General features: G+C 44.6%; 1 protein-coding gene across 6 annotated transcripts in view; it reads left to right on the top strand.

Moving 5' to 3' along the window:
• Positions 1-26,377, top strand: part of LRRCC1 (leucine rich repeat and coiled-coil centrosomal protein 1) — a 481,085-nt gene that overhangs the window by 85,987 nt on the left and 368,721 nt on the right. For 4 of the 6 annotated variants that reach the window (XM_078687089.1, XM_078687091.1, XM_078687087.1 and 1 more), the window contains 3 exons: positions 1,886-2,058; positions 2,145-2,363; positions 26,062-26,261. In XM_078687089.1, coding sequence (XP_078543215.1) covers positions 1,886-2,058; positions 2,145-2,363; positions 26,062-26,261 — 592 coding nt within the window. The remainder of the gene's footprint in view (positions 1-1,885; positions 2,059-2,144; positions 2,364-26,061; positions 26,262-26,377) is intronic. The other 2 variants (XM_078687090.1, XM_078687088.1) reach the window with 1 other exon arrangement.

The following is a 26,377-nucleotide window of genomic DNA, read 5'->3' as shown; positions in this document are numbered from 1 at the left end:
TACTTTCTTTCCTCAACCAACCACTCCCCTGGAGAGCTCTTTACACTCCCTAGATCTCCGGAGGGTTTTGAAATTTTACCTGGCTAAGACTCTTCCACTTAGAAAGTCTGACTGGCTCTTTGTCAATTATGGTTCAACTAATATCGGCCTGGCGGCTTCAAAAAGGTCTATCTCTAGATGGATCGTATCATGTATAGCTTTGTCATATCAGCTAGCTAACAAGGCTTTGCAGGGCAGACATGCCACAGCTCTCCTTCGCAACATTCCGATATCTGAGATTTGCAATGCGGCTACATGGCGCTCAGTACATACATACATACCCGCCATTACTGCCTAGATTCAGATGCCCAGGCCGATGCCCAGGGGGGCAGGCCTCTTTGAGGAATTTGTTTGCAATTTGAATGTGATGCTTATTCATGTTGTATATATTTGTTGCTCGTCCTCGAGACTTTGAGTATGGGCTTGCTACTCTATTCATAGATTATGACTATTGATGAGTATCCCCTGGATGAGAAGGATTAGTTACTTACCTGTAATCCTAGTTCTCATCCAGGGGTATACTCCTCAAAGTCATAAGCGACCCACCCACCTCCCCGGACGAGCATTACTGGAAAGTTATTGTATGATGATTGTGGATCTACTCAGGTGCTTATGCACCTCCAAAAAGAACTGACCTAACTGCCACCTGTGGTGCATCATGGGAGCAATGGGTCTCCTGCAGGTCTTAAAGACACGGGACCCCTACTCTAATGCCTTAAAGGCAAGGTGTCAGTTTTTCTTTGTTTCTTTATACTCTACTGCAGCCTACTGGCAAATGCCTGAAATTACAGGTTTTCTCTATGGCAATAAAGCATTGTTGTATGACAAATGTTTACTGCTCTCTTTCTTCCTTAGGGGTAGGGAGGGTTTAGGTGCTACAATGCAAACCTATGTAATTTCAGAATTGTGGCCATTGTGGAAATGTTTTAGGCTGTACATATATATATATATATATATATATATATATATATATATATATATATATATATATATATATATATATATATATATATATATGTTTTCACATATGCATATATAGTTATATATATGTATTTTCTATATGCTCTGGGATCCCGCACATGGGCGGGGATTATTCATATCTTATGACTTTGATGAATATATCCCTGGATGAGAACTAGGATTACAGGTAAGTAACTAATCCTTCGTTAAGCCACGGCCCTTGTCCAGTGTCTCTACAAGCTATGAAACAGTTTGGTAGTAGGGGGTGAGACTCGAGGTTTGCATCCTGTTCCGAGTAATAGATTGTTTTTAACTTTCCCGGATCCAGTCCATACCATCCTCTGGTATATAATCTTAAAAATCCCCCAAGTTGTCCTTCATTCTCTTTGCCACACAGTGCCCATGCAATGTTAGAACCCAGGATAACCCTATTAAATTGTGATAGAGTCCAGACACATTTTTTGTCTATGGACACCTAACTGTATTTCCTACTGCAAATAAATAATGTTCCTAGGTACGGTAACAGACTTTAAAATAGTGATTTTCTTTCATGACCTCCCCTTAGAAATGTTTCTAATACTTATGTTGTTTAATCTAATGTATATTTGAAACGTATGCTGGTGAATAAACTATTTTGACTCCATTGATAAAAAATAAAAAAAAGAATGGTCTTTAGCATGCCACCTTTCAGTATTCCCTTGAAGAAGGGTGGTCCCTTTCTGCACTCACTCTGTGAATCAAAAATTGTTTGCCACTCTAACATTTGGGTCTAATAAGGCGAGTGGTTAAAGTGGCCCTTTGGGGGTTGAACGTGCCCATTATCCTGAATGCAAATGTCACTTCCCAGAACTATAATAACATATTAATATGAATGTTTTCTTTCAAGGTTATAGACAGGTTGTTCTTCAGACAATTCCGCAGCTAAACTACCTCGATGGGAAAAATATTTTGGGTGAATCTGAAAATTTTGAAGAAGATTTTATGGATTTTCCAAATCTAGATTTTCTGGAAGAGTTTGCTTCTTTGAACTCCAACCATCTTGAAGGAAAGGTACTCAAGGTATTAAGAATGTTATTTAGTGTTCACCCATCAATTTATCTATAATTTATTTTGACTGCACTGACACATGTTCCATTTTTTTCCAGAGTGCTGCTAACTTACCTGTCACAACGCCTCGCATCAATGAAGTTTTATTGCGGTATAGGCAGCATAATAGAGTCCCAATACTAAGCACTTTAAGTTCCAGGAAGGATGCTGACACATCATCTGATCCAGAAGCAACTACAAGTGACGATGTTGATAAACTTAACAGAGAGATGAGATTAAAAAAACTGGAGGATCAAATTGCAGAGTTATTGCAAAAGGTAAAAAAAAAAACTGTATGCGTTACTGAAAAGTAATGGGGGTTTAAGGAATGTGAATACTGATAGAATTTCACTGTGTAAGTACATCCCACCCAGACAAAGACCTTTTCCTCATCTAGTGGAATTTACATGTTTAAGGCCTTCTTCAAATCTAATGAAGTGAGCACTCTCTTTTCCCCACAATGTGTGGCTTTTTAACAGAGTGGGGAAATCACCTGGTTTAAAAATATTCAATGATGGATTCGTCCGGGAAGCAATAGTTAAAACGTTTATTAGCCTGCTGCTAGTCTATCTGTATTTTAGCTACATGCTCCCAAACCGTTCTACCTCATCTTGATTTTAATTGCCTTGAATGGTTATCCGCTCAGTCACCCTAATTAATTCCGTACTATCCACCTCTGTCCCACGGACCGGACCCCTAACTTCTCGTGGAAAAAAGATCATTGTGATTCTGCACATCTCCCTGGTCTCTGCGCCATCTTAATCTCTCCCCCTCGCTCATGTCTACTCTCCCACGCCTACTCTCCCACTCGCCGGTTATAACAGGGACTCCCAAGTCGCTCTTACTATTCTTCATTTCCCCCCTTCCTCACTCCCCCTCATCTCCCCCCGTCCTAGCCATGCCGCCCCCCCCCCCCCACACCACGCTCTCTCCTCCTGACCCTGCACTCTCTAGACATGGCCCCAACTCATGGAACATCCTATACCCCTCAAACCTTTCAAAAAATGGCAAGAAAAACTTCAAGCATAAATTACTTACTTGTCACCCAGAAACCTTAATAGCAGATACCTATCTTAGTCTCACCTCTCCCATTAAATCGAATTACATTTTCTTTACCAAATGCCCCTCTAAATGGAAAAACACTTTCCTCCGCCACCTTCAAATCTCTAAATCTACTAACATTCCATATGGTTTCAAACTGTCTACCTCCCCATCCCCAATTTTTCCCGGTGAAATTGACATTTCCATCTTCAAAACTGGGAACATCATCATACAAGCCTCAGAGCACCACCTCTCCCTCTTTGAGAAACACTTTAGCACCTTGATACACCAACTCTCTCTACCTTCTCCAAACCCCACCCAGACCCAACTACCTGATGACCTCACCCGGCCCCCTCCCCCACTAGATCTCCCCATCCCTCCCCTACACACCAACCCAGAACAGACTGTCATGCCTACTCTCCCTCTCACTTATGACCAACATTCGCCTGCTCACCCAACTGCACCCCTGGATCCCCCTCCCCTCCCCACACTAGACACCCTCCTAAGACAATAATGAAACCTGCTGCATCCCCCACACCCTTACAACCAAACCCCCACCTACTCTTGTAACACAGACGCTTACCAACATCGAGCAAAATCTCTCCATTTTGACCTCTGAACTTTCACGGCTCAGAAAGGACTACAACTCCCTCAAATCCCTGGTCCTCCCCAACTACAAGGACCTCCCCTGTTCCTGTCCCCAAGGCATGCACCTACCCAATAAGTGGAGAACTACACCCTCCTGTGACCGAGCTCGTAGACCTCTTCGCTCTGTGAGCGACTTATCCTCTTCTGACCTCAGGAACCTCTGTAATGCCTCCCTTCCTAATCTGTCGGATCCCGAGCTCCACCCCCCAACATGCCAATATTCCTGTGATCACTGGTATCAACAGAATCCCATCCGCACGCCTTTCCCCCGACCCCCTGTTTAACTCCCCACCATCCAATGCAATCCTACAATCAGACAGCCCAGATCCCCTCTCCTGCATGCTGGTAAACTGCCGCTCGGCGGTCCGACATGCAACTGAATTATCCGAAACTATACTCAGCGAAGACATTGACATCGCCTTCCTGACCGAAACCTGGTTCAAGGACCACTCAGCGGCTTTTTTGGACCTAATCATCCCTCCCGGCTTCTCTATCCTCAGGAAGGATAGGCCAGTTAAAAAAGGTGGCGGTCTAGCCATAATATATAAAAACGTCCTCAATCTCTCCCTGCTAAAAGACTCAGTCCACCAAACCTTTAAATACCTTGGTGCTGAACTCATGATACAGGGCGCGCCCCCCATCCGACTGCACAACATCTACCACCCGCCAGGTGAACCGCCTCTCTTTGCTGAAGAACTATCTGACTTCATCTCACTATCCTCTCTTTCAAACTCCAAAAACCTCTTTCTAGGAGATTTTAACATCCATTGGAACAATGCAGAGGATCCCATAGTCATGCACCTCAACAACTTCCTAGTGATTAACGATCTCAAACAACTATGTCAACATCCAACTCACATCAAAGGAGCAACTCTTGACGCCATCATTTCTGAAAACGACCTCACGTCCCTTTCCAGCATCACCCCCACTGACTGGTCGGACCATCACCTCATTCTTTTTAAGATCGTAACTAATCCCGCTCGCCCAACAAAAATCTCCAAACCCTTAAAATGGACCAGAAACCTTAGTCAAATTCCCCCATACGTACTTGAATCTTAACTCCAAGCCCAACTCCTCACTGAGCATTTTAACAAGACAGTCAATGAGGTGCTGGATCACTTAGCCCCTCCCAAAAAAAAAAACAAGAAACATCCCATCTTGGTTCAACTCCAATCTGAATAATGAAAGACGTTCTCTTAGACAGATTGAAAGAACATGAAGGTAACACCCCTCTCCCTCCCATCTAGCACTCCTCAGATCAGCAAGATCGAAATACAAGAAACACATCTTCAAGGAAAAGGCTAGTTTTTTTCGATCACAACTTGATTGTGCAAAAAATAGGCCAAGAGAACTGTTCAATATTGTTAGAAAGCAGACAAAAGAGCTCGATTTACCCCTCGAGAAGCTTTATTGCAAACAAAAGAAAAGAAGGAGTTAGATCGAATGGTATGCGTGACCACCTTTGGGCCGGACACGCGCAAGCTTAGACAAGCTGTGCTTAAAATTGGCACCTTTTGGAGGACCTGGAGTGTCCCTTCCCGCGCCCTATTTTTGCATACAAGAAGAATCGTAGCTTGGGACAACAAATTGTGAGAGCCGATCTTTCTAAGCCTCAACCCAAGCATGATCTCCTCGCCCTATGGGACATGAAACCAATAGAAGGCCACCATAAATGTGGTAACTGTGTTTCATGTGGTAGTACTATTGAAGGAATCGAGTTTCAACATCAGGAAATAAAATGGAAACATCTTGGGTTTTCGAACTGCAGGACACGTAACGTAGTTTACGTGATAATTTGCCCTTGTCGCAGAATTTACATTGGCAAAACAAACCAGCAGGTCAATCTTCGCATAGGGCAGCACAGGTCAAGCATAAAAAGGAGAATATTGACTGCGCCCATGGTTGAACAATATGTGGAGATGTCCCATAATGAAAATGATTTCAAATGGTCAGTCCTTTTCACAATAAATAACGTGCAGCGCCCAGTTGACATTGACAAGATGCTTCTTGAAAAAGAAGCATACTTGATTTTGAAATTTCGTTGTATAACGACTGGGTTCAACAGTATGTCAGAATTGTCAAGAATTTGAGTTTTGGCTCCTCGCTGTTGGCTTGAAGGCGCTTGGATACAGCAAAACGCTGCATTTAAATGGTATGGTCACGCAAGAATAACGAGATCTATTAGAAGTGTTAATGTCTACAAGCTACCACCTGTGATAAGAATGAAGAAAGATTGTTTCAATTTGGCTATACAACGTTTTACGCTTTAAATAATCCTGTCTTTAATAAATGTGGCACTTATTTAAACTTGAACTATTTGAATACCTTTGGGTGGCCAACGTTCATACAAATAATTGCTTTCGAAAACTACAACCCCCAGGATGCATTATAATAAAAGACTGGACTTTTAAGGCATCTTAAAATGGCTGCCGGCTTCAGACACGGCGAGTGACGGACGCAGGAACATTGACTTCGTTGAAGCGGAGTAGACCACATTTTCAGGTATTGGTTAAGCATACGCGTAACGGATGTTCGTGTATTCCGGCTAAGATGGAGAGAACGTGACTGATATATTATCGCGCCTCCTTTTACACAGATGGATTGATTCCTCCTGGAACGAGTCCAAACTTACGTGCAGAAGTAGAGGCGAGTTTAAGAGACGCCGAGCCCCGGACGGGGCAGCAGACGGGGGCGAGAGGAGACACCTCGTTTTGTCTTTTAAAAAAAACAGGTAGGGCAGTAGTTTACTATGCAATAAAAAGGTCAAAAAGAGTTGTACGCTATGTGTATGTCCTGATTGAACGTTATTGTTCTAATAGGTGAAAGTCACAGCTGCTTGAGAAAAGGTGGCGCAGCCCAACTGTAACACGACAGCGGATTATAAATAAGGTATGGCAGGCTTGTATTAGCTTTATAGGTAATGAAAATGCCAATTGATATTAGCAATGTTGCTATAGGCATCATATGTTTCTTTGTTAAATAGGACAAAAGCAAACCGATACAGAAATTCCTCTGCCCCTCCCACAGCGCCAGTCCGCGTAGACGGAGGTACGGATCTTATTACTAACTCTATCCAGGTTTTTGACTGATTTAAAAGTACATGACCCATACATAGAGGTAATATGTGGTTAATTTCCAGATTTTAAAGCGTGCCATCTAAGATCTGAAGAAAAGAGTGTATCTATCGACATAAATGACCAATGGTCACCTGCAAAGGAAGATACAGGTACAAATACACTTTGTCCAAACGCTATGATAACTAGAGAAGAGGAAAATAGGTTGTCATTAAAACTTCATGTTTTCTTGCATCCTAAACAGATGATTAACAGAGCCCTGATGATGGTTTGGGGCTCAATGACCCGAACTTGAAACGCGTCGGCAAATCCATCAAGAGCTAATTATTACATTGAATGTTTTTGATTAAGTGATGCAAGTCTTGTTGCTCTTGTTATGAACTATGTCTTTTTTAGGATTGTGATTAATGAAATGATTTAGCATATTTCAAAATCTTGAATCGGATTTTGTAAATGTTCGTTGGATGTTTGTTTTGATTTTTTTTTAATGTTATTTCCTTAGGTGTTTCTGTAATGTTTTATGTCAATTAGGAATGTAGTTTGTTGATTGAATAAGATGTAAGTGCTTTGATATGTGTATTCTATTTACTGCCTTTAAATACTTTTTTCTGGAGTATACTAGTTTCCACTGAGAATATATGAATAATAGGTATAAATAAATGTACCAGACCAGATCTAATGAAATTGTTTATTTGGTCGCTGTTAAAGTCATATTGGAAGTAGCGTGAGAGGGGGGTATTTTTGTGTGTGCTTTGATATTATAAAAAGGTCCAGCCCTCCCTCAGCCCCCTCAAGGACCTAACTCCTTTTGTGTGCAATATTGTTAGAAAGCAGACATCATCTGCCCCCGAGAGCCAATTGCCTCCTCAGAGAGATGCGCAGAAATTGCCAACTTCTTCTCTGAGAAAATAACCAAAATCGAGCAATCGTTCCTCACTCCCCTGCCACGCCTTCCCTCTACCTGCTGGTGACATCTTTTCGAACAACAACAGCGGTCCCCAACATTAAGGAATATCACCACATGAATAAAATATAGACAGAGTCAATCTATATTTTCAAAAAAGACATGTCCAGCCGGACAGAGGTCTTTCAGAGATTTTACTCAGGATTTATGTATTGAAATCACATAAAGATACCATCCAACAATCAACCAAAGTGGACCACAAGCCTGTGTCCAGTACTAACAGAGCAAGTACAAGAGGTGATGTAGACAGCAGAGAAGGGCTTTGTAAGGCGGAACAACGTTACTCTATAAACAGTACAATTGTACAGAGTATAACAATCATGCACTGGACATTTCAGTAGTAATCACAGTTAGGTTCACGTGCATTAAAGGTCGACGGCGTTTCGGACCCCTATAAAATATCAGGGACCATCATCAGGACAAATACAATGAAAAGCCTTAGGTTAATTAAGCCTCTAAATGCCTAAAGGGGGGAAAAAGGAAATATTAAAATCAGATACAGGAACAGCTTAAGCATGATCAGTAACATAGTGACTTGAGTGTGACCAGTGAGCGACACAGTACCGGTCAAGCATGTCAAGTGAACTATGGTGATGGTGTATACAAGATTAGCCGTGATCAGGAAGAAGGGAAAGTACATATGGCAGTGAAAGTGTCCAGTGAGGACGTAAATGCAATCAAGAACGTTGTAGCACAAAATGTTGCCGCGGAGACTAAATTAGAATGGCCTCGCAGTGAGGGAGTGACGTCTGGTGAACGGCGATATTTAAAAAAAGGCAAGATGCGTGATCGTGAAGGATTAACTGACGCGGGTGGAGTCAAGAAATGGGACCAAGGCTCACCAGGTTGCCTCGTGAGATAAGGGCTGGCTCCTCGGGCATAAGAATAACACGCGATCACCCTGCAAGGGCGGAATAATTAGTAGCGGAAAAAACGTGGCATTTTTAGGTAACAAGCCGCGAGGGCTCTACCAAGGGAGTAACGAACTTACCAGAATCGAGTGGCGGCGGCCGCGGAGTAAAATAAAGTCCGTCGGCTTGCCAGGATACCTGATGGAAAGGGGGGCGCATTACCAATATGTACAGTAACGATAATAACAGTAAGAGAGGGGAGAGTGGAGGTAATCCGCTTACCGGGTTAGTCGGCCTGAATCATTTCCTGGCGTGCACAGGGAGGAATCATTCAGAGAGCAATATAGTCGCCTCGGATTGGTCCCAAGGTGGGGCATAGAAATCGATGACGGACTCACATAGGCGCCATCTTAGGACAGTGGTTGTGAGGGGAACAGGTCGTGACGCGAAGTGAATTCACATGCTTGGAGAAAAGACATGCTTTTAGAAAAAGGACGCGCTTTAAGAAAAATTGCATGCTTTAAGGACAGTGCAGTTTAAAATACATTTATACAATGGAATGCAGGACGGACTGAAGATAGCATCCAGTTCTTGATGAATGCTTCTGGGAAAACACATAATTATTACAATCCAAATACAAATGTAAAGCAGAGAAATAAAGAAATAAGTCTGACTCCAAAAACCCAAGTATCAGATAAGGGCAGTCCATTCATCTTGAAGGTTAAGCCCCGAATTCAGACTATCAGTCTTCAAAATCCATTTGAGTTCCTCCCTGTTCAAGAGGCGTGTGAGATCACCACCCCTGGGTGAGATGATGATTTGTGAAATCACAGTCCATCGGATATCATTCTCCGAGTGTCCCTTCTCCAAGAAATGTTCCACCAGAGGGGCGTTGGGTGTTTTACACCTGATGCGGCTCCGATGTTGGGAAATCCTCAGTTTAACCTTCTGCTTGGTTTGACCCACGTATATCAAGTTGCATGGGCAGAAGATGGCATACACAATGTTCTGACTATTGCAATTGGTAAAAGTTTTTAGTACATTTCTTACATTGTTATACACAAATTCCTTGCCATCAATTGAGAACTCACGCACGACCCGCAGCGGGCGTGCCCAAGGAGTGGGGGTAATTGCCAGTGGTCATGAAGGGTTACATTTCTAGTAGAGGGTAACGCAGCCCTCACCAATTGGTCCTTGAGATTTTTGTTCTTCTTGAAGGCAAACAACGGAGTGTCCCAATTTAGTACCCCTGAGTTTAGAATGTGCCAGTTCTTTTTTACACATTGTCTCACCCTGTTGGAGACTGGGGAATATGTAGTAACACAGACCAATTTTTCAGTGGCTTTTTTGGGTTTTGGGTCAAGGAGGGTTTCCCGTGGACAATACCAAGCTCTCTTCATAGAGTTCTTAATGAGGCGCCGGGGGTACCCTCTGAACCGGAGTTTATTCGATAATATGCTGGCTTCACAGAAATAATCTTCCTTTTTATAGCAGTTCCTTCTCAGCCTAAGGAACTGAGAGTATGGCAGACTGTCCCTCAGAGCCCTGGGGTGACAACTGTCATATCGTAGCAGCGTGTTTCTCTCCGTAGGTTTACGGAAAAGGGAAGTGTATAGGATGCCCTCATGATGTTGAATGTTTAAATCAAGGAAGGAAATGCTACTTTGGTTGTGAGCAATTGTGAAGGTGAGGCCATTACAATTATGGTTCAGCCAGTGTAGGAGCCCGTCCAGTTCAGGGATAGTACAGCCCCAAATCAAGAAAATATCGTCTATATATCTCTTCCAATTTTTTAATCCCTGGTAAAAGGGATTTGTGGGGCACAGGATGGTGTTCGTCTCCAGCCAATCCATGTACAGAATAGCCAGGGTGGGGGCAAAGACAGCCCCCATAGATGTACCACGCACTTGTTGGTAATACTGCGAGTCGTACATGAAGAAGTTTTGGGTAAGACAGATTTCTAAGAGTTGGATAATAAATATCGTCGGAACTCTGTGTGGACTGGGTCGGGTGTTGAGAATGCTCTCCATCACCAGCAGAGAGTCCCTCTGTGGTATATTCGTGTACAAAGACTCGACGTCTAATGTACACAGGGTCTCAGTGTTAGGGTCAAAAGTGTGGTTTTCTATGATGTTTATCATATGCATACTATCTCTAATATAACACTGGGTTGTTGATACAAAGTCCCTTAGGAAATAGTTGACATAGAGGCCCAGTGGCTCAAGGACTGAGCCACAGCCCGAAACGATGGGTCTACCCGGGGGGTTATCCAATCTTTTGTCGATCTTCGGTAGAGTGTATATCACTGGTATTCTGGGATTGGAGATGTTGAGGAAGTTATATTCATGTTGGCTGATGATGCCCTTTGACATCGCATCTGTTGTCACATGCCTGATGAGAGTCTGCAGTTTCTTTGTCGGATTACAAGGTAATCTGCAATAATGATCAGTGTTGGAAACCTGACGTAGTAATTCTCCCTTATAATTTTCAATGTCTTGTAAGACAATCCCCCCACCCTTGTCAGCAGGTTTAATTATGAGCTGGTTGTTATTTTTCAGGGTGGAAATGGCATTCTTCTCTTCGATCGGAATGTTAAAGGGTATGAAAAGATGAGATTTTTGTAGCTCAGAAATCTCTTTAAGGATAACCTTTTCAAATGTCACAATCTCTCTCGGTATCATGCTAGCTGCCGGAGAGAAGGTCGAAGGTGGTCTAAAAGGTGTAACAGTGGTTTTTGGCTCAGAAGGATTGAGTTCGAAGTAAGAACGTAGTCTTAGCTTACGAAAAAAGGCCATCAATTCAGATTGTAGGTCCAAGAAATTAGGGTACTTAGCAGGGACAAAAGATAGCCCTCTCTGGAGGAGTGACGACTCATAATCAGTGAGTAAGTGGTTGGAGATGTTAAAAATCGGTATAAGGTTGTGGGCACAGTCAGGAGTTACCATTGGTAAAATTTGTGTCTCGTCTGGCGTTCCCCAGGGGGATTGTGCCATCTCTGTTGTTGTTTTACCCTGCCTTTCTTTTGGGGTTCTGAGTTGCCTCTGGATAAAAAATGGGAAGGGTTGCGTTGCTGGCCACTTGTTCCTTCTCCTGTATCCGAACTGTCAGATGAGTCAGCTGACGAGTCCGTGAATCCAACCACTGTGTTCCTTTTATTAAAGCGTCCCCAAGGTCTAGGGGTCTGCTGGTGTGGGTTACAGTTGCGATTAAGATAGAAATCCTTCTGTAGATAGGGATAGGTGCGCTCCAAGGAAAAGAATGTGATGTCCTTCTTTACCTTGTTAGATTTTTTATTCTGTTCTATCCGGTGAAACTCGGCAACCGTTTTGTCAATTTTCTCCAAAAGGGACTTGGTATCAACAATAGTTTTGTCATCTACGATTTGTTTTTCCAAATCCTTAATAATATCGTCAAGTTTTTTCAATTCCTCAATCGCAGTATCAATCCCAAGTACTAACCAGTGGCGGGAACAGGTAGTACCAATCCCGCTAAACCCTGTGATGTATTTGGGGTTGTCAGTAAACACACCTGGAATATTTCTCACCTGTAAGCCAAGGGGTATGGTATTAGACTTAAGATACTGTGTCAACATAAGCATCATCAATTCTAGCCGTGCATGTTTTTTCTTATATTTTTCCAAATCATCTGGTAAGCTGGTGCAACCACTTACTCACTGATTATGAGTCGTCACTCCTCCAGAGAGGACTATCTTTTGTCCCTGCTAAGTACCCTAATTTCTTGGACCTACAATCTGAATTGATGGCCTTTTTTCGTAAGCTAAGACTACGTTCTTACTTCGAACTCAATCCTTCTGAGCCAAAAACCACTGTTACACCTTTTAGACCACCTTCGACCTTCTCTCCGGCAGCTAGCATGATACCGAGAGAGATTGTGACATTTGAAAAGGTTATCCTTAAAGAGATTTCTGAGCTAGAAAAATCTCATCTTTTCATACCCTTTAACATTCCGATCGAAGAGAAGAATGCCATTTCCACCCTGAAAAATAACAACCAGCTCATAATTAAACCTGCTGACAAGGGTGGGGGGATTGTCTTACAAGACATTGAAAATTATAAGGGAGAATTACTACGTCAGGTTTCCAACACTGATCATTATTGCAGATTACCTTGTAATCCGACAAAGGAACTGCAGACTCTCATCAGGCATGTGACAACAGATGCGATGTCAAAGGGCATCATCAGCCAACATGAATATAACTTCCTCAACATCTCCAATCCCAGAATACCAGTGATATACACTCTACCGAAGATCCACAAAAGATTGGATAACCCCCCGGGTAGACCCATCGTTTCGGGCTGTGGCTCAGTCCTTGAGCCACTGGACCTCTATGTCAACTATTTCCTAAGGGACTTTGTATCAACAACCCAGTGTTATATTAGAGATAGTATGCATATGATAAACATCATAGAAAACCACACTTTTGACCCTAACACTGAGACCCTGTGTACATTAGACGTCGAGTCTTTGTACACGAATATACCACAGAGGGACTCTCTGCTGGTGATGGAGAGCATTCTCAACACCCGACCCAGTCCACACAGAGTTCCGACGATATTTATTATCCAACTCTTAGAAATCTGTCTTACCCAAAACTTCTTCATGTACGACTCGCAGTATTACCAACAAGTGCGTGGTACATCTATGGGGGCTGTCTTTGCCCCCACCCTGGCTATTCTGTACATGGATTGGCTGGAGACGAACACCATCCTGTGCCCCACAAATCCCTTTTACCAGGGATTAAAAAATTGGAAGAGATATATAGACGATATTTTCTTGATTTGGGGCGGTACTATCCCTGAACTGGACGGGCTCCTACACTGGCTGAACCATAATTGTAATGGCCTCACCTTCACAATTGCTCACAACCAAAGTAGCATTTCCTTCCTTGATTTAAACATTCAACATCATGAGGGCATCCTATACACTTCCCTTTTCCGTAAACCTACGGAGAGAAACACGCTGCTACCTTATGACAGTTGTCACCCCAGGGCTCTGAGGGACAGTCTGCCATACTCTCAGTTCCTTAGGCTGAGAAGGAACTGCTATAAAAAGGAAGATTATTTCTGTGAAGCCAGCATATTATCGAATAAACTCCGGTTCAGAGGGTACCCCCGGCGCCTCATTAAGAACTCTATGAAGAGAGCTTGGTATTGTCCACGGGAAACCCTCCTTGACCCAAAACCCAAAAAAGCCACTGAAAAATTGGTCTGTGTTACTACATATTCCCCAGTCTCCAACAGGGTGAGACAATGTGTAAAAAAGAACTGGCACATTCTAAACTCAGGGGTACTAAATTGGGACACTCCGTTGTTTGCCTTCAAGAAGAACAAAAATCTCAAGGACCAATTGGTGAGGGCTGCGTTACCCTCTACTAGAAATGTAACCCTTCATGACCACTGGCAATTACCCCCACTCCTTGGGCACGCCCGCTGCTGGTCGTGCGTGAGTTCTCAATTGATGGCAAGGAATTTGTGTATAACAATGTAAGAAATGTACTAAAAACTTTTACCAATTGCAATAGTCAGAACATTGTGTATGCCATCTTCTGCCCATGCAACTTGATATACGTGGGTCAAACCAAGCAGAAGGTTAAACTGAGGATTTCCCAACATCGGAGCCGCATCAGGTGTAAAACACCCAACGCCCCTCTGGTGGAACATTTCTTGGAGAAGGGATACTCGGAGAATGATATCCGATGGACTGTGATTTCACAAATCATCATCTCACCCAGGGGTGGTGATCTCACACGCCTCTTGAACAGGGAGGAACTCAAATGGATTTTGAAGACTGATAGTCTGAATTCGGGGCTTAACCTTCAAGATGAATGGACTGCCCTTATCTGATACTTGGGTTTTTGGAGTCAGACTTATTTCTTTATTTCTCTGCTTTACATTTGTATTTGGATTGTAATAATTATGTGTTTTCCCAGAAGCATTCATCAAGAACTGGATGCTATCTTCAGTCCGTCCTGCATTCCATTGTATAAATGTATTTTAAACTGCACTGTCCTTAAAGCATGCAATTTTTCTTAAAGCGCGTCCTTTTTCTAAAAGCATGTCTTTTCTCCAAGCATGTGAATTCACTTCGCGTCACGACCTGTTCCCCTCACAACCACTGTCCTAAGATGGCGCCTATGTGAGTCCGTCATCGATTTCTATGCCCCACCTTGGGACCAATCCGAGGCGACTATATTGCTCTCTGAATGATTCCTCCCTGTGCACGCCAGGAAATGATTCAGGCCGACTAACCCGGTAAGCGGATTACCTCCACTCTCCCCTCTCTTACTGTTATTATCGTTACTGTACATATTGGTAATGCGCCCCCCTTTCCATCAGGTATCCTGGCAAGCCGACGGACTTTATTTTACTCCGCGGCCGCCGCCACTCGATTCTGGTAAGTTCGTTACTCCCTTGGTAGAGCCCTCGCGGCTTGTTACCTAAAAATGCCACGTTTTTTCCGCTACTAATTATTCCGCCCTTGCAGGGTGATCGCGTGTTATTCTTATGCCCGAGGAGCCAGCCCTTATCTCACGAGGCAACCCGGTGAGCCTTGGTCCCATTTCTTGACTCCACCCGCGTCAGTTAATCCTTCACGATCACGCATCTTGCCTTTTTTAAAATATCGCCTTTCACCAGACGTCACTCCCTCACTGCGAGGCCATTCTAATTTAGTCTCCGCGGCAAAATTTTGTGCTACAACGTTCTTGATTGCATTTACGTCCTCACTGGACACTTTCACTGCCATATGTACTTTCCCTTCTTCCTGATCACGGCTAATCTTGTATACACCATCACCATAGTTCACTTGACATGCTTGACCGGTAGTGTGTCGCTCACTGGTCACACTCAAGTCACTATGTTACTGATCATGCTTAAGCTGTTCCTGTATCTGGTTTTAATATTTCCTTTTTCCCCCCTTTAGGCATTTAGAGGCTTAATTAACCTAAGGCTTTTCATTGTATTTGTCCTGATGATGGTCCCTGATATTTTTTAGGGGTCCGAAACGCCGTCGACCTTTAATGCACGTGAACCTAACTGTGATTACTACTGAAATGTCCAGTGCATGATTGTTATACTCTGTACAATTGTACTGTTTATAGAGTAACGTTGTTCCGCCTTACAAAGCCCTTCTCTGCTGTCTACATCACCTCTTGTACTTGCTCTGTTAGTACTGGACACAGGCTTGTGGTCCACTTTGGTTGATTGTTGGATGGTATCTTTATGTGATTTCAATACATAAATCCTGAGTAAAATCTCTGAAAGACCTCTGTCCGGCTGGACATGTCTTTTTTGAAAATATAGATTGACTCTGTCTATATTTTATTCATGTGGTGATATTCCTTAATGTTGGGGACCGCTGTTGTTGTTCAAAAAGTATGCTCCCCATGGTCCCTGCTGACTAAATTTGGGGTCCCTTGTTGTCATTAAATTAAGGTGACATCTTTTCAGCCCTCTCACCCACGTCGACCACACCCCTTCATCCCAGCACTCCAACACATAGTCCTGTCTCTACCTCTCCTGTTTCCTTCTCCCCCATCTTACAGCTGAAAAAGAATGCTTCCAGGCAAAATTTCCATCCTGTTACTGAACAGGAAATCCTCAGCATCCTCTCCAAAATTAAGCCTTCTTCTCACTCCAAAGATCCTCTCCCCTCCAGTCTCGTCCATGACCTCAAACACATCATCGCCCCTTACTGGACTTCAATCATTAACTCCTCCTTTGCCACGGGGCGTGTCCCCGACTCTCTCCAGCTCGGTCAAATCACTCCCAACCTCAAAAACCCATCTGCTGACCCGAATGACCCTAACAACTTTGGCCCCATTTTAACCTCCCACTGTTATCTAAAGTACTGGAAAAACACATTCTCTGACAAATCGACAATCACATCTACAATTTCCACCTCCTTGACCCGTTGCAATCTGGTTTCAGAAAAGGATGCAGCACGGAAAAAGCCATGCTCAAGATTGTCGGCGACCTCCACCGGTTCCTTGACAATGGGGAGTCCTGCCTTCTCATTCTCCTTGACCTCTCCGCTGCCTTCGATACAGTTAACAACGCCTCTCTACTTAACTCACTCGAAACCCGTTTCAGCATCAACGGTCTAGCCCTCAAATGATTCTCCTCCTTTCTCCAACACAGAACACAACAAATCAAAATCAAGGACTGCCTCTCCAACCCCATGCCGGACTCCCTAGGCGTACCCCAGGGCTCTATTCTCTGTCCCTCCCTCTTCAACCTCTTTATGGAACCCCTTACCTTCATTCTGAAACAAGCCAGAATTAACTACCATCTCTACGCGGACGACACCCAACTGTACTACAAGATCAAGTCCCACTCCGATATTAGTCATCTTAACAATGCCCTGAGTATTATCCAATCCTGGTTCTTCTCCAATCACCTCAAACTTAACCCTAATAAAACCGAAATCATTCTCTTCTCACCTAAAAACAACAAGCTCCCGATCCAAGGCTGGCTCTCTGACCTCAATGCCCTGAACTGCTCTCTCTCCTTATCTAACTCAGCAAAATCACTTAGCTTCAATATCGACAACAAACTCACTCTTAACAACCACATTAAGAACGCGGCAAAAGGAGCTCTCTGCACTCTCCGGCATCTTAAAAAAACTCAAACCCTTCATTCCTTCTGACGACTTTAAATGGGTTGTCCAATCCCTAGTCCTCTCCAAAATAGACTATGGGAATGCTATCCTCACTGGAATCCCCAAAGCACACCTTGCCCCCCCTCAGATCTGTGCTCAACTCTGCCGCCAGGCTAATATCCGACTGCAAACGCTTCGACCACATCACCCCTCAAGGCCCTAAACTGGCTACCCATTGAGGGAAGATCTGCATACAAGACTGCCTGCATTACACACAAAGCCCTCCACCAACAAACCCCGCTATATCTCTCCGACAAACTTGAAAGAGCGGGCCGCTCCCGGCAGATGAGAATCTCAAATGCTCTACTTCTCTTCCCTCCTATCAAATAGGAGCTCCACACAATCCCGCTCCTTCTCCGGAAACGCCCCAATCATCTGGAATGCCCTCCCCAGAGATCTGCGCTGTAACTCCTTGTACCACAACTTTAAAAAAAAGACCTCAAATCCCACCTTCTCTCCAAATACTGAGGTCCGTAATCGCTGCATTCAACCCTTTATTCATCCCCTGTCATATATTTGCCCGACAGACTTTTTCTGTCCGACTCTTCCTCTCTCTCTCTCTCCTAGACTTTCTCTCCACTCGAATGCTAACCTCCCTCTTTTTAACCCTTACCCCTAGCTCCTCCTCAATCTCCCCCAAACTCGTCGCTCCCTTCTCCTCTCTTTTGCTCCCTCCCACCCTATTTCACTCGATTTCTTTACTTCGCTTCCTCACCTAACAGCCCAGATTTCTCCCTTTCCCCCTTTCCTAATGTGAGCTGTGCTGCATGTTTCGGGCAATGGATATATGATCAGCCCCATCCCATTTAACTGCGTAAATGAAAGCCTTGTCGGGGAAAAGGACCCTTCTAAAGCTCCCTTGCCTTTTTTTTATTGTTTCTGTGCTAACCGTCTGCCGTGTCATTCTCGTTCTACTCAGGGCCATAACTGTTAGCCTATTTGCTTATTTAAGAATTGTTTTTAATGTGTAATGTCTGTATATTTTTTTGATCTTGCGGAATCTACTGTACCGACTGGAATCTTAATGCTCATGTAAAGCGCTCTGCTACCCCCGGGTCTTGCAGCCCTATATAAAACTTTTGATATAAATAAATATCGCTGCTATATCCGCTTCGGCCATCATAGGTGTGTGCATGCCTATAGATCTGAACAAGGCTATCAATGCAGCCCTTTGCTGTCTCAAGCTTATTGTAGAATGACCCGAGAACCAGTCGGGGATGGGAGCTTTAGCTGATTTTATTCCAATAATGGCTCTGAGTACCAACGTTTAAGTTAGTTGTGCTACCAGCTACTTCCTAAACAATGTAACCTCCAGTAATGATGAAAACTATGCAGGCTGTGGCTGGCTTCCCCCTACTAATGTCCTAGTCTCAGTAGGCCCCAAACATGTCAGCCTTTACCCCGTCCTTCTGATGCTGTTTTACATAAAAAGGAGTAATAATGTTTTCTAGGGTTCAAGGATTGGTGGTATGTAGAGGTTACAAGGGTTGTTTAGGTTTTAGGGATGGTTAGTGTATAGGAGGAGTAAAGGGCATTTAGGGTTCAGTGATAGGTAGTGTATAAGGTTAGTAAGCAGTTTTTAGGGTGCAGGGATGGGTCGTGTATAGTGGTAGCAAGGGCTTTTTAGGGTTCAGAGATGGGTAGTGTATAGAGTTAGTAAGGGATTTTTAGGGTTTAGGAACGGGTAATATGTAGGGGTGGTAAGGTTTTTTAGGTGTCATGGATGGGTAGTGTATATGAGTAGGAAGGGATAGGGTTCAGGCATGGGTAGTGTGTGGAGTAGTAAGGATTTTTTTTAGGGTTGAAGGAAGTGTAACTTTATATTTAAGCAATAAATGTAGTTAAATACTTTAGTTTCTTTATAGTGTTATTAGATGACATATTGTTTTCACAAAACTATTTTAAGAATGCATATGTTGCTTGAACATGAAATACTTTGAAACAACAAGAGGCCTTTGGCAAACCCAGAGCAATTTGTTAAATTAAATAATGCAACCAGGAGCACAGTCACAGGCATAGGGTATTAGGACTGTCTAAATTAACAATCGGTCTAACATAGACTTTTATACAATTCATTAAATGCAATAAAATAGTTCGGGTGATCATTTTTTGGTAAGGAATCTTTAGAGCCATTAATTAATGTACTGGATGAGGAATTCAGGTGGACATTGACTTTTTATGGACACAATGTGGCCAGAGGGTAACATGTGCAGATATCAGGCATGGTGAGCGTGTGGTCACTAGGTGTACTATGTGTGCTGTGTCACGATTGGCTAAGTGTTCCTTACTTCATGTGGCATCTGACTTTATGGTGTTTTAGGAATGCGCACACCCCTCCGGCCATGTGTGTTTTATTGGGGCCAATCTGTGTGGATCATTGTGGTGTTGCTGTGCCTATCTGTGTGATTGAGCTGGGATTTATGGTTAGCGCATTTATCTGCTGGCTACATGCCACCCCACCTGTGATCTGTCAATCGGTGACCTTGGGCCTGGGTCTCAGGGCCTGCCTAACTACGTACTTCTGAGTCTGGGTTGACGTGGAGTTCACAATGGGCAAATTTGTCAATAAAGATGCAATTTCTTTTTATACACAAATGTATCGTAATTCATATTGACGTATACTTTTTCAATATTAACGCATATTTTAAAGAGTGAATATAACACTATATAAAACAATATGTTCATACTCAACTGCCCATGCAGCCTCCTGATCTAAATTGGACCTATACCTGCAATAACCCAACCCTCCTTAACTTTGCTGATCCATACCTACTACTTAGAATTATACCCAACTACATGAAGATATTAGTGATCAGAACCAGGCCAATTTAGATTATGCAGCACATACCTGCATTTGCTAATAAGACCCATGCTGACTATCTCCAATCTTATCTCTTCTATCTGACTCTACCGATTTCCTCATGCTCCCCTCTGGCTATTTTCCCCTCTGTCTCTCTACTCTAATTATTTCTCTTTAAGCCGAACATAACTGCATACAATGGAATCTCAACTGACAATATTTTACCCTACAGCTGCATACCAAAATATTAGATGGCACATCCATCCAGGAACAACTAAAATTGTTACCACCAAGGGATATCACTCTGTATTTGTATATATGTATATATGAAGATGAAGGATCACAAGAAAACAACAGCCAGCCAGGGCAAAAATCTGGATCCCAAAGGATACAATGAGTCACAAAGAAATAAAATATATAAGAAAGAAGTGACTCAAACAGATAGATTCACCAAAGAACAAAAATATATTTCCACTACAACGTTTCAGCTTCTGCCTTCCTCAGGTAGTTTCAAGATGGTAAGCTCAGTGGCTGCACAGATGACACAGCTGAATTTTCAAAAAGCATCATGAGTGAAGATTCCATTTGGAATGTGGAATCAATGCAGCCCTGAGAGTTCTTGAGATATGCATTAATCAGGTTGTATTGTCAGTAATGTTCAGTCCATCTGGATGCAATGATTTTAAACGGTACATCCAGAAGTTTTCCTTGGAGTCCAGTAGTTCTTCCTTTGAGACATGTTCTACGGGGAAAATCTTCAAATCTGATAGTGAATGATCCACAAGGTTAAAATGATTGGCTACAGGCTGGTCAATTTTCTTATTAATTATTGCTGATTTGTGGTTCCTGAATCGTGTGCGGAGGTCATTCACTGTTTGGCCTACATATTGTTTTTTACAGCTTTGCCGATGGCACTGAATCACATAAATAATGCATGTTGAGCGACATGTTAGATGCTGCCTTATTGCATAGGTTCTTCTGGTAACATAACTAGTAACTGATGATGTTTGTAAAAGGTATTCACACGTGATGCATCTTTTAGAGTCACAGCAATGAACCCCTGCATTTGTTACAGCTTGCTTGATTTCAGCTCTCACAATAAGATCGTAAATTTGGAGCTCCTTTCGTGGCCACGGAATGGGTGCCCCCACACGTCCTGCCAGCCACGGGCCTCAGACTACCATTCAGCGCGGCGGCGGGCGTGGTTACCGTGGTTACCGTCCCCTGTTACCGCCGCGGCCAGTCCATATCTACCCCCGCAGCATCCGCCTCAAAGCCTTCCTAGTCCGAGCTTTCAGGCCCATTTGACGCCAGTGGGGGCAGGGTTCGCCATCACCTCCTCCACTGGCGCTCGATCACATCGGACAGGTGGGTGCTGCAAATCGTCCGAAGGGGCTACTCCCTCCCCTTTGAGGCAACCCCTCCAGCCATGCCACCGCAGGACCACCGCCGTGGATCACTTGCAACTTCTGCAAGAGGAAGTTACGGCACTCTTGGTCAAGGGGGCCATCTAGCGCGTTTCTGGGCCAGAAGTAGGGTGTGGTGGTTACTCCCACTATTTTCTGGTTCCCAAGAAGGGCAAAGGGGGCCTACGCCCTATTTTGTACCTGCGGAACGTCAACGGCTTCCTCCGGAAGGATAAGTTCAAGATGCTGACTTTGGCTCAAGTTTTAGCTGCCCTGGACCCGGGAGACTGGATGGTAGCGTTGGACTTGCAGGACGCCTATTTCCACATTCCCGTCCTGCCGGCCCACCGGCGTTACCTGCGGTTCACGGGAGGCCACAAGCACTTTCAGTTTACCGTGCTCCCCTTCGGCCTTACCAGCGCCCCACGGGTGTTCACGAAAACGATGGCGGTGGTCGCAGCTCATCTGCGCAGGTTAGGGGTTTCAGTCTTCCCCTACCTCGACGACTGGTTGTTGAAGGCGGGCTCGCCCCAGACAGTCGTCAGCCACCTCCAGACTACGGCCAACCACCTGCACCTGCTGGGGTTCTCCATCAATGTGCCGAAGTCGCACCTGTGACCCTCTCAGAAGCTCCTTTTCATCGGAGCAGTTCTAGACTCAGTTTCTGGTTTATCCTCCCGAACAGCGGGTTCGGGATATTCAGGCTCTGATTTCGATCTTTCAGCCGTTATCCCGAGTCTCGTCAGGTTGACGCTGTGGCTTCTGGGGCTGATGGCCTCCTGCATGCTTCCGGTGCATCACGCCAGGTGGCGGATGCGGGCTCTGCAGTGGGACCTTAAGTTTCAGTGGGCCCAGCATCAGGGCAACTTGTCCGACCATGTCTTGATCTCGGAGGGCACTGCAAGACAGTTGCAGTGGTGGCTCACGGACCGCGATTGGGTCAGCGGCAGATCCCTCTCCCTACCCCAACCGGAGCACGTAGTTGTGACGGACGCGTCCCTCCAGGGCTGGGGGGGCCACATGGGAGAGGCGGAGATCAGAGGCCTCTGGTCTCCGGCGGAGTCCCGGCTCCACATCAACCTTCTGGAGCTGCGGGCAATCCAGCTTGCACTGAAGGCATTCCTCCCCTCTGTCCGGGGAGTGTAGTGCAGGTGTTCACGGACAACACCACCGCCATGTGGTACTCCAACAAACAGGGCGAGGTGGGGTCGTGGACCCTGTGCCAGGAGGCTCTGCGCCTCTGGCAGTGGCTGGAACATCAGGGCGTGACCCTGGTGGTTCAACACCTGGCAGGTTCCCTGAAAGCCAGGGCGGACGAACTCAGCCGTCGGTGCATGATGGATCACGAATGGCGTCTGAACTCGGACGTGGCGCAAGGTCTTTTTCAGCAGTGGGGAGAGCCTTGGTTAGATCTATTTGCCACAGAAGAGAACGCGCAATGTCATCAGTTCTGCGCGTTTTGAATTTCCAAGGCGGCACTCGCTTGGAGACGCTTTTCGTCGAGTGTGGAGTTGCAGTCTGTTGTACGCCTTTCCGCCTATACCACTTCTGCCCAGAGTGCTGAAGATCAGGCGCGATCGGGCTCAAGTCATCCTTGTGGCTCCAGACTGGGCACGAAGATACTGGTATCCCGAGCTACTCAGCATGTCAGTTGATCCCCCGATTCATCTGCCTTTTCAGGAGGACCTTCTGTCGCAGCAGCCGAACCTGTCCTGTCTCCACCTCCATGCGTGGAGATTGAGTGGCGACAGTTGAGGCCATTTGACTTGCCTCCTGAAGTCTGCGATGTAATTCTGGCAGCCAGGCGTCCCTCCACAAAATCGGTATACGCCTGCAGGTGGAACAAATTTGTGGCATGGTGCACAGCAAAGGCTGTGGATCCACTCTCTGACCCCCTTTCTGAGGTTCTCCTCTTCCTTCTTTCTCTTGCCCAGCAGGGCTCTGCTCTGGGCACTCTTAAGGGCTACCTCTCTGCCATTTCCGCCTTCTTAAGGCTCCCTGATTAGCCCTCTTTGTTCAAGTCCCCAGTTGTAAATAGGTTCTTAAAGGGCATAACTCGTATGTTCCCCCCTGTTCCTTTTGTGATGCCCCAGTGGGACTTGAACCTTGTTCTGACTTATCTGATGTGCGCTCTCTTCGAGCCAGTTCATAACTGTCCTCTTCGTCTTCTTACCCTTAAGACTGCATTCCTGGTTGCCATCACCTCTGCCAGGAGAGTGAGTGACTTCCAGGCCCTTTCTTCACAGCCTCCCTTCCTTTCTGTCCATCCGGACAAAGTTGTGTTGCGGATGCGACCCTCTTTCCTGCCCAAGGTAGTCACAGCCTTCCACATCGGGCAGTGATCACCTTGCCCACCTTCTTTCCGCCTCCGCCTCCGCATCCCTCGAAAGAGGAAGAGAGGCTCCACCGTCTGGACCCAAAACGCGCGCGCTCATACTATATGGATCGCACACGCCACTTCCGGGGTGATGTCCAACTCTTTGTTGGTTACGTGGGCGCTAAGAAGGGACGAGCGGTGCACAAGCGGACCTTTTCCCCATGGGTCGTTTTGTGCATCAAGGCATGCTACTCTTTGGCTTAAAAGGAGCCTCCTGTTAGGCTGAGGGCCCATTCCACTTGGTCCACAACGGCTACTATTGCCCTGGGCGTCCCCTTGCAGGACATCTGTCAGGCAGCTACGTGGGCCTCGCTGCACACGTTCCCAACACACTACTGCCTGGACAGCCAAGTCTGGAGAGATGGCTTTTTCGGCCGTTCCGATCTCCAGGACTTTCTGGTGTGATTATTGGTTCGCAGACCCACCACCGGAGTTGGCATTGTTGGGGTATCTATTCTAAGGTAAGGAATCTAATACTAACCTGTTTCTTTCAGATGCACAAGTTACTTAATTTCGGTAACGATATATCTGGAAGAAACAGTAGTTAGTATTAGATCCCTTACCGCCCCACCCATCCTCCCCGTTCTGCGAACCGATACCTAGGGTTAAGGTCATCCCTTTTCAGGCCCTATTTTCATGGCACCAGTGTTGGTTTTTATCATGGCTCTGCGTTTCTGCCGTGGAAAAGCTGTGTATAAGAACTGACGTCAGCGCGCGAGGGCGGCGTCTAAGTACCCCGACGTCATCCCGGCACCAACGATGCCGACGATGGACGCAGAGCCGTAGACGACGCCTACCGACGTGCAGGAGTACTGCCATGCAAAAATTTCTGGTTCCAGACTGACGCCTGGGAATATTCTATGGTAAGGAATCTAATACTAACTACTGTTTCTTACAGATATATCGTTACCGAAGGTAAGTAACTTGTGCATTTACCTAATTTGCACCTATTCTATCTAGTGGCAATCACTGTGAGGTCCAATAAAGTCACTGGAGATTGATCTTGTACAGTAATCTGTTCCATTTGCACCTCCTTGATCCAACTTGTCGTCTAGTCAACTCAAATATGTGGTCTATCCAAGAGAAGGATCTGAGTACGTGTGGGAAAAATTGAGTAACCTTGTTTCCCTTTGTGTAGTGGTTTCCATATATCCACTAAGCAGGTTGGCGTTGCCAATGCTTGTTTCCCAAGTCGTTAAATGAAGATTAACTTAATCGGGAAATAATGTTATCCTCATTGCATATAATTGTCTACACCTTATGATGTCTTTTATAAGCATTACTCATTAAATGCATCTTGAAGCCTGGTGTGACATATGCTGTCTCTACCAATTGACATTGTGTTGAATCAGTGCAACACAAGAGAGTGCATCTGCTAGGTCCCGTCTCCATTCCCAGAAACATTCCCAACCAGTTGTGAAAGAAGAAAATTCACAATTAAAGAGTACCAACATTGCCATGAAGCTAATCTTTTTTTTTTTTACTCCCAACACTCCTTTAACAATGGGGTTGGCTCATAACAACAACAATCGGACATCATGCAAATGGCATCGTTGAGACTTGCAAAGTTCTGAACTGGTCTACTGGACATTCCTCAGAAAGAGCAGTTTAATTTAGATCTGCAAGAGAAAGTTGATGGCAGATTTATGTTTAGCACAGAAAGTGTGGAATAATTTGACATTGTCTTCCTTGCTGTTCATTTTTCACCATCATTCTTGGTACTTCTCGTACGAATTCAAAATATTGGCATTCTAATAGAAAATTAGTAGAAGGGAAATTTGATCTATACTAGAGTATAACATCAAAATTCATATTTCAAAATTAAGGACCTAGCCACCTCATCACTACCTGGATCTCTGCATTGATGTCAGAGGCATTCAGTGGCTGGAATAATTAGCGTATGTTTGCACTTGGGCAATGAGCTGTCAATACTGTCACCAGTATCCTTGATTAATGCAATTTAGCCGGAAGGTATAATATTTGTTTCTGAACATCACTTCTGGTCGTAGTAGTTGTATTTGTAGCAAATATTCCTCATATCTTACTAAATTGCGCTTACCGTTTGCCTTGAGTGTGTAAAGTGTTTGGTCTTTGGTCCAGTCTAATTTGAACCAATGCTTTTTTACTACTATTTAGCCTTCTAGTTCAAGAGTTGTTACTCCTGTGAAAGTGATGAAAGCAAAACGAGAGACTGATCTGACATCGGAAAGTGATTGTGGAAGTGGGAAAGAAAACAGGCGTTTGTCAAAGAAAACTAAGACGCCAACCTGTCGAAAAACAATGCAGACTTCAAAGCTGCCTGATCACCAAAATACAAAAGCCAAGATGTTCGACAGGTAAATGGTTTGTTCAGATGTTGTTGCTAATATAGTACGAAGTTAATTTCTACAAATCCTTTTAAAACCTTATATATTATTTATTTAATACATTTCTAGAAAACAGCTGTCACCTT

The sequence above is a fragment of the Lissotriton helveticus genome, chromosome 4_1 (genome assembly GCF_964261635.1).
Source record: "Lissotriton helveticus chromosome 4_1, aLisHel1.1, whole genome shotgun sequence".
NCBI classification, from domain to species: domain Eukaryota; kingdom Metazoa; phylum Chordata; class Amphibia; order Caudata; family Salamandridae; genus Lissotriton; species Lissotriton helveticus.
Note: the sequence above shows the minus strand (reverse complement) of the source record. Positions and strands in the feature narration are given on the sequence as shown.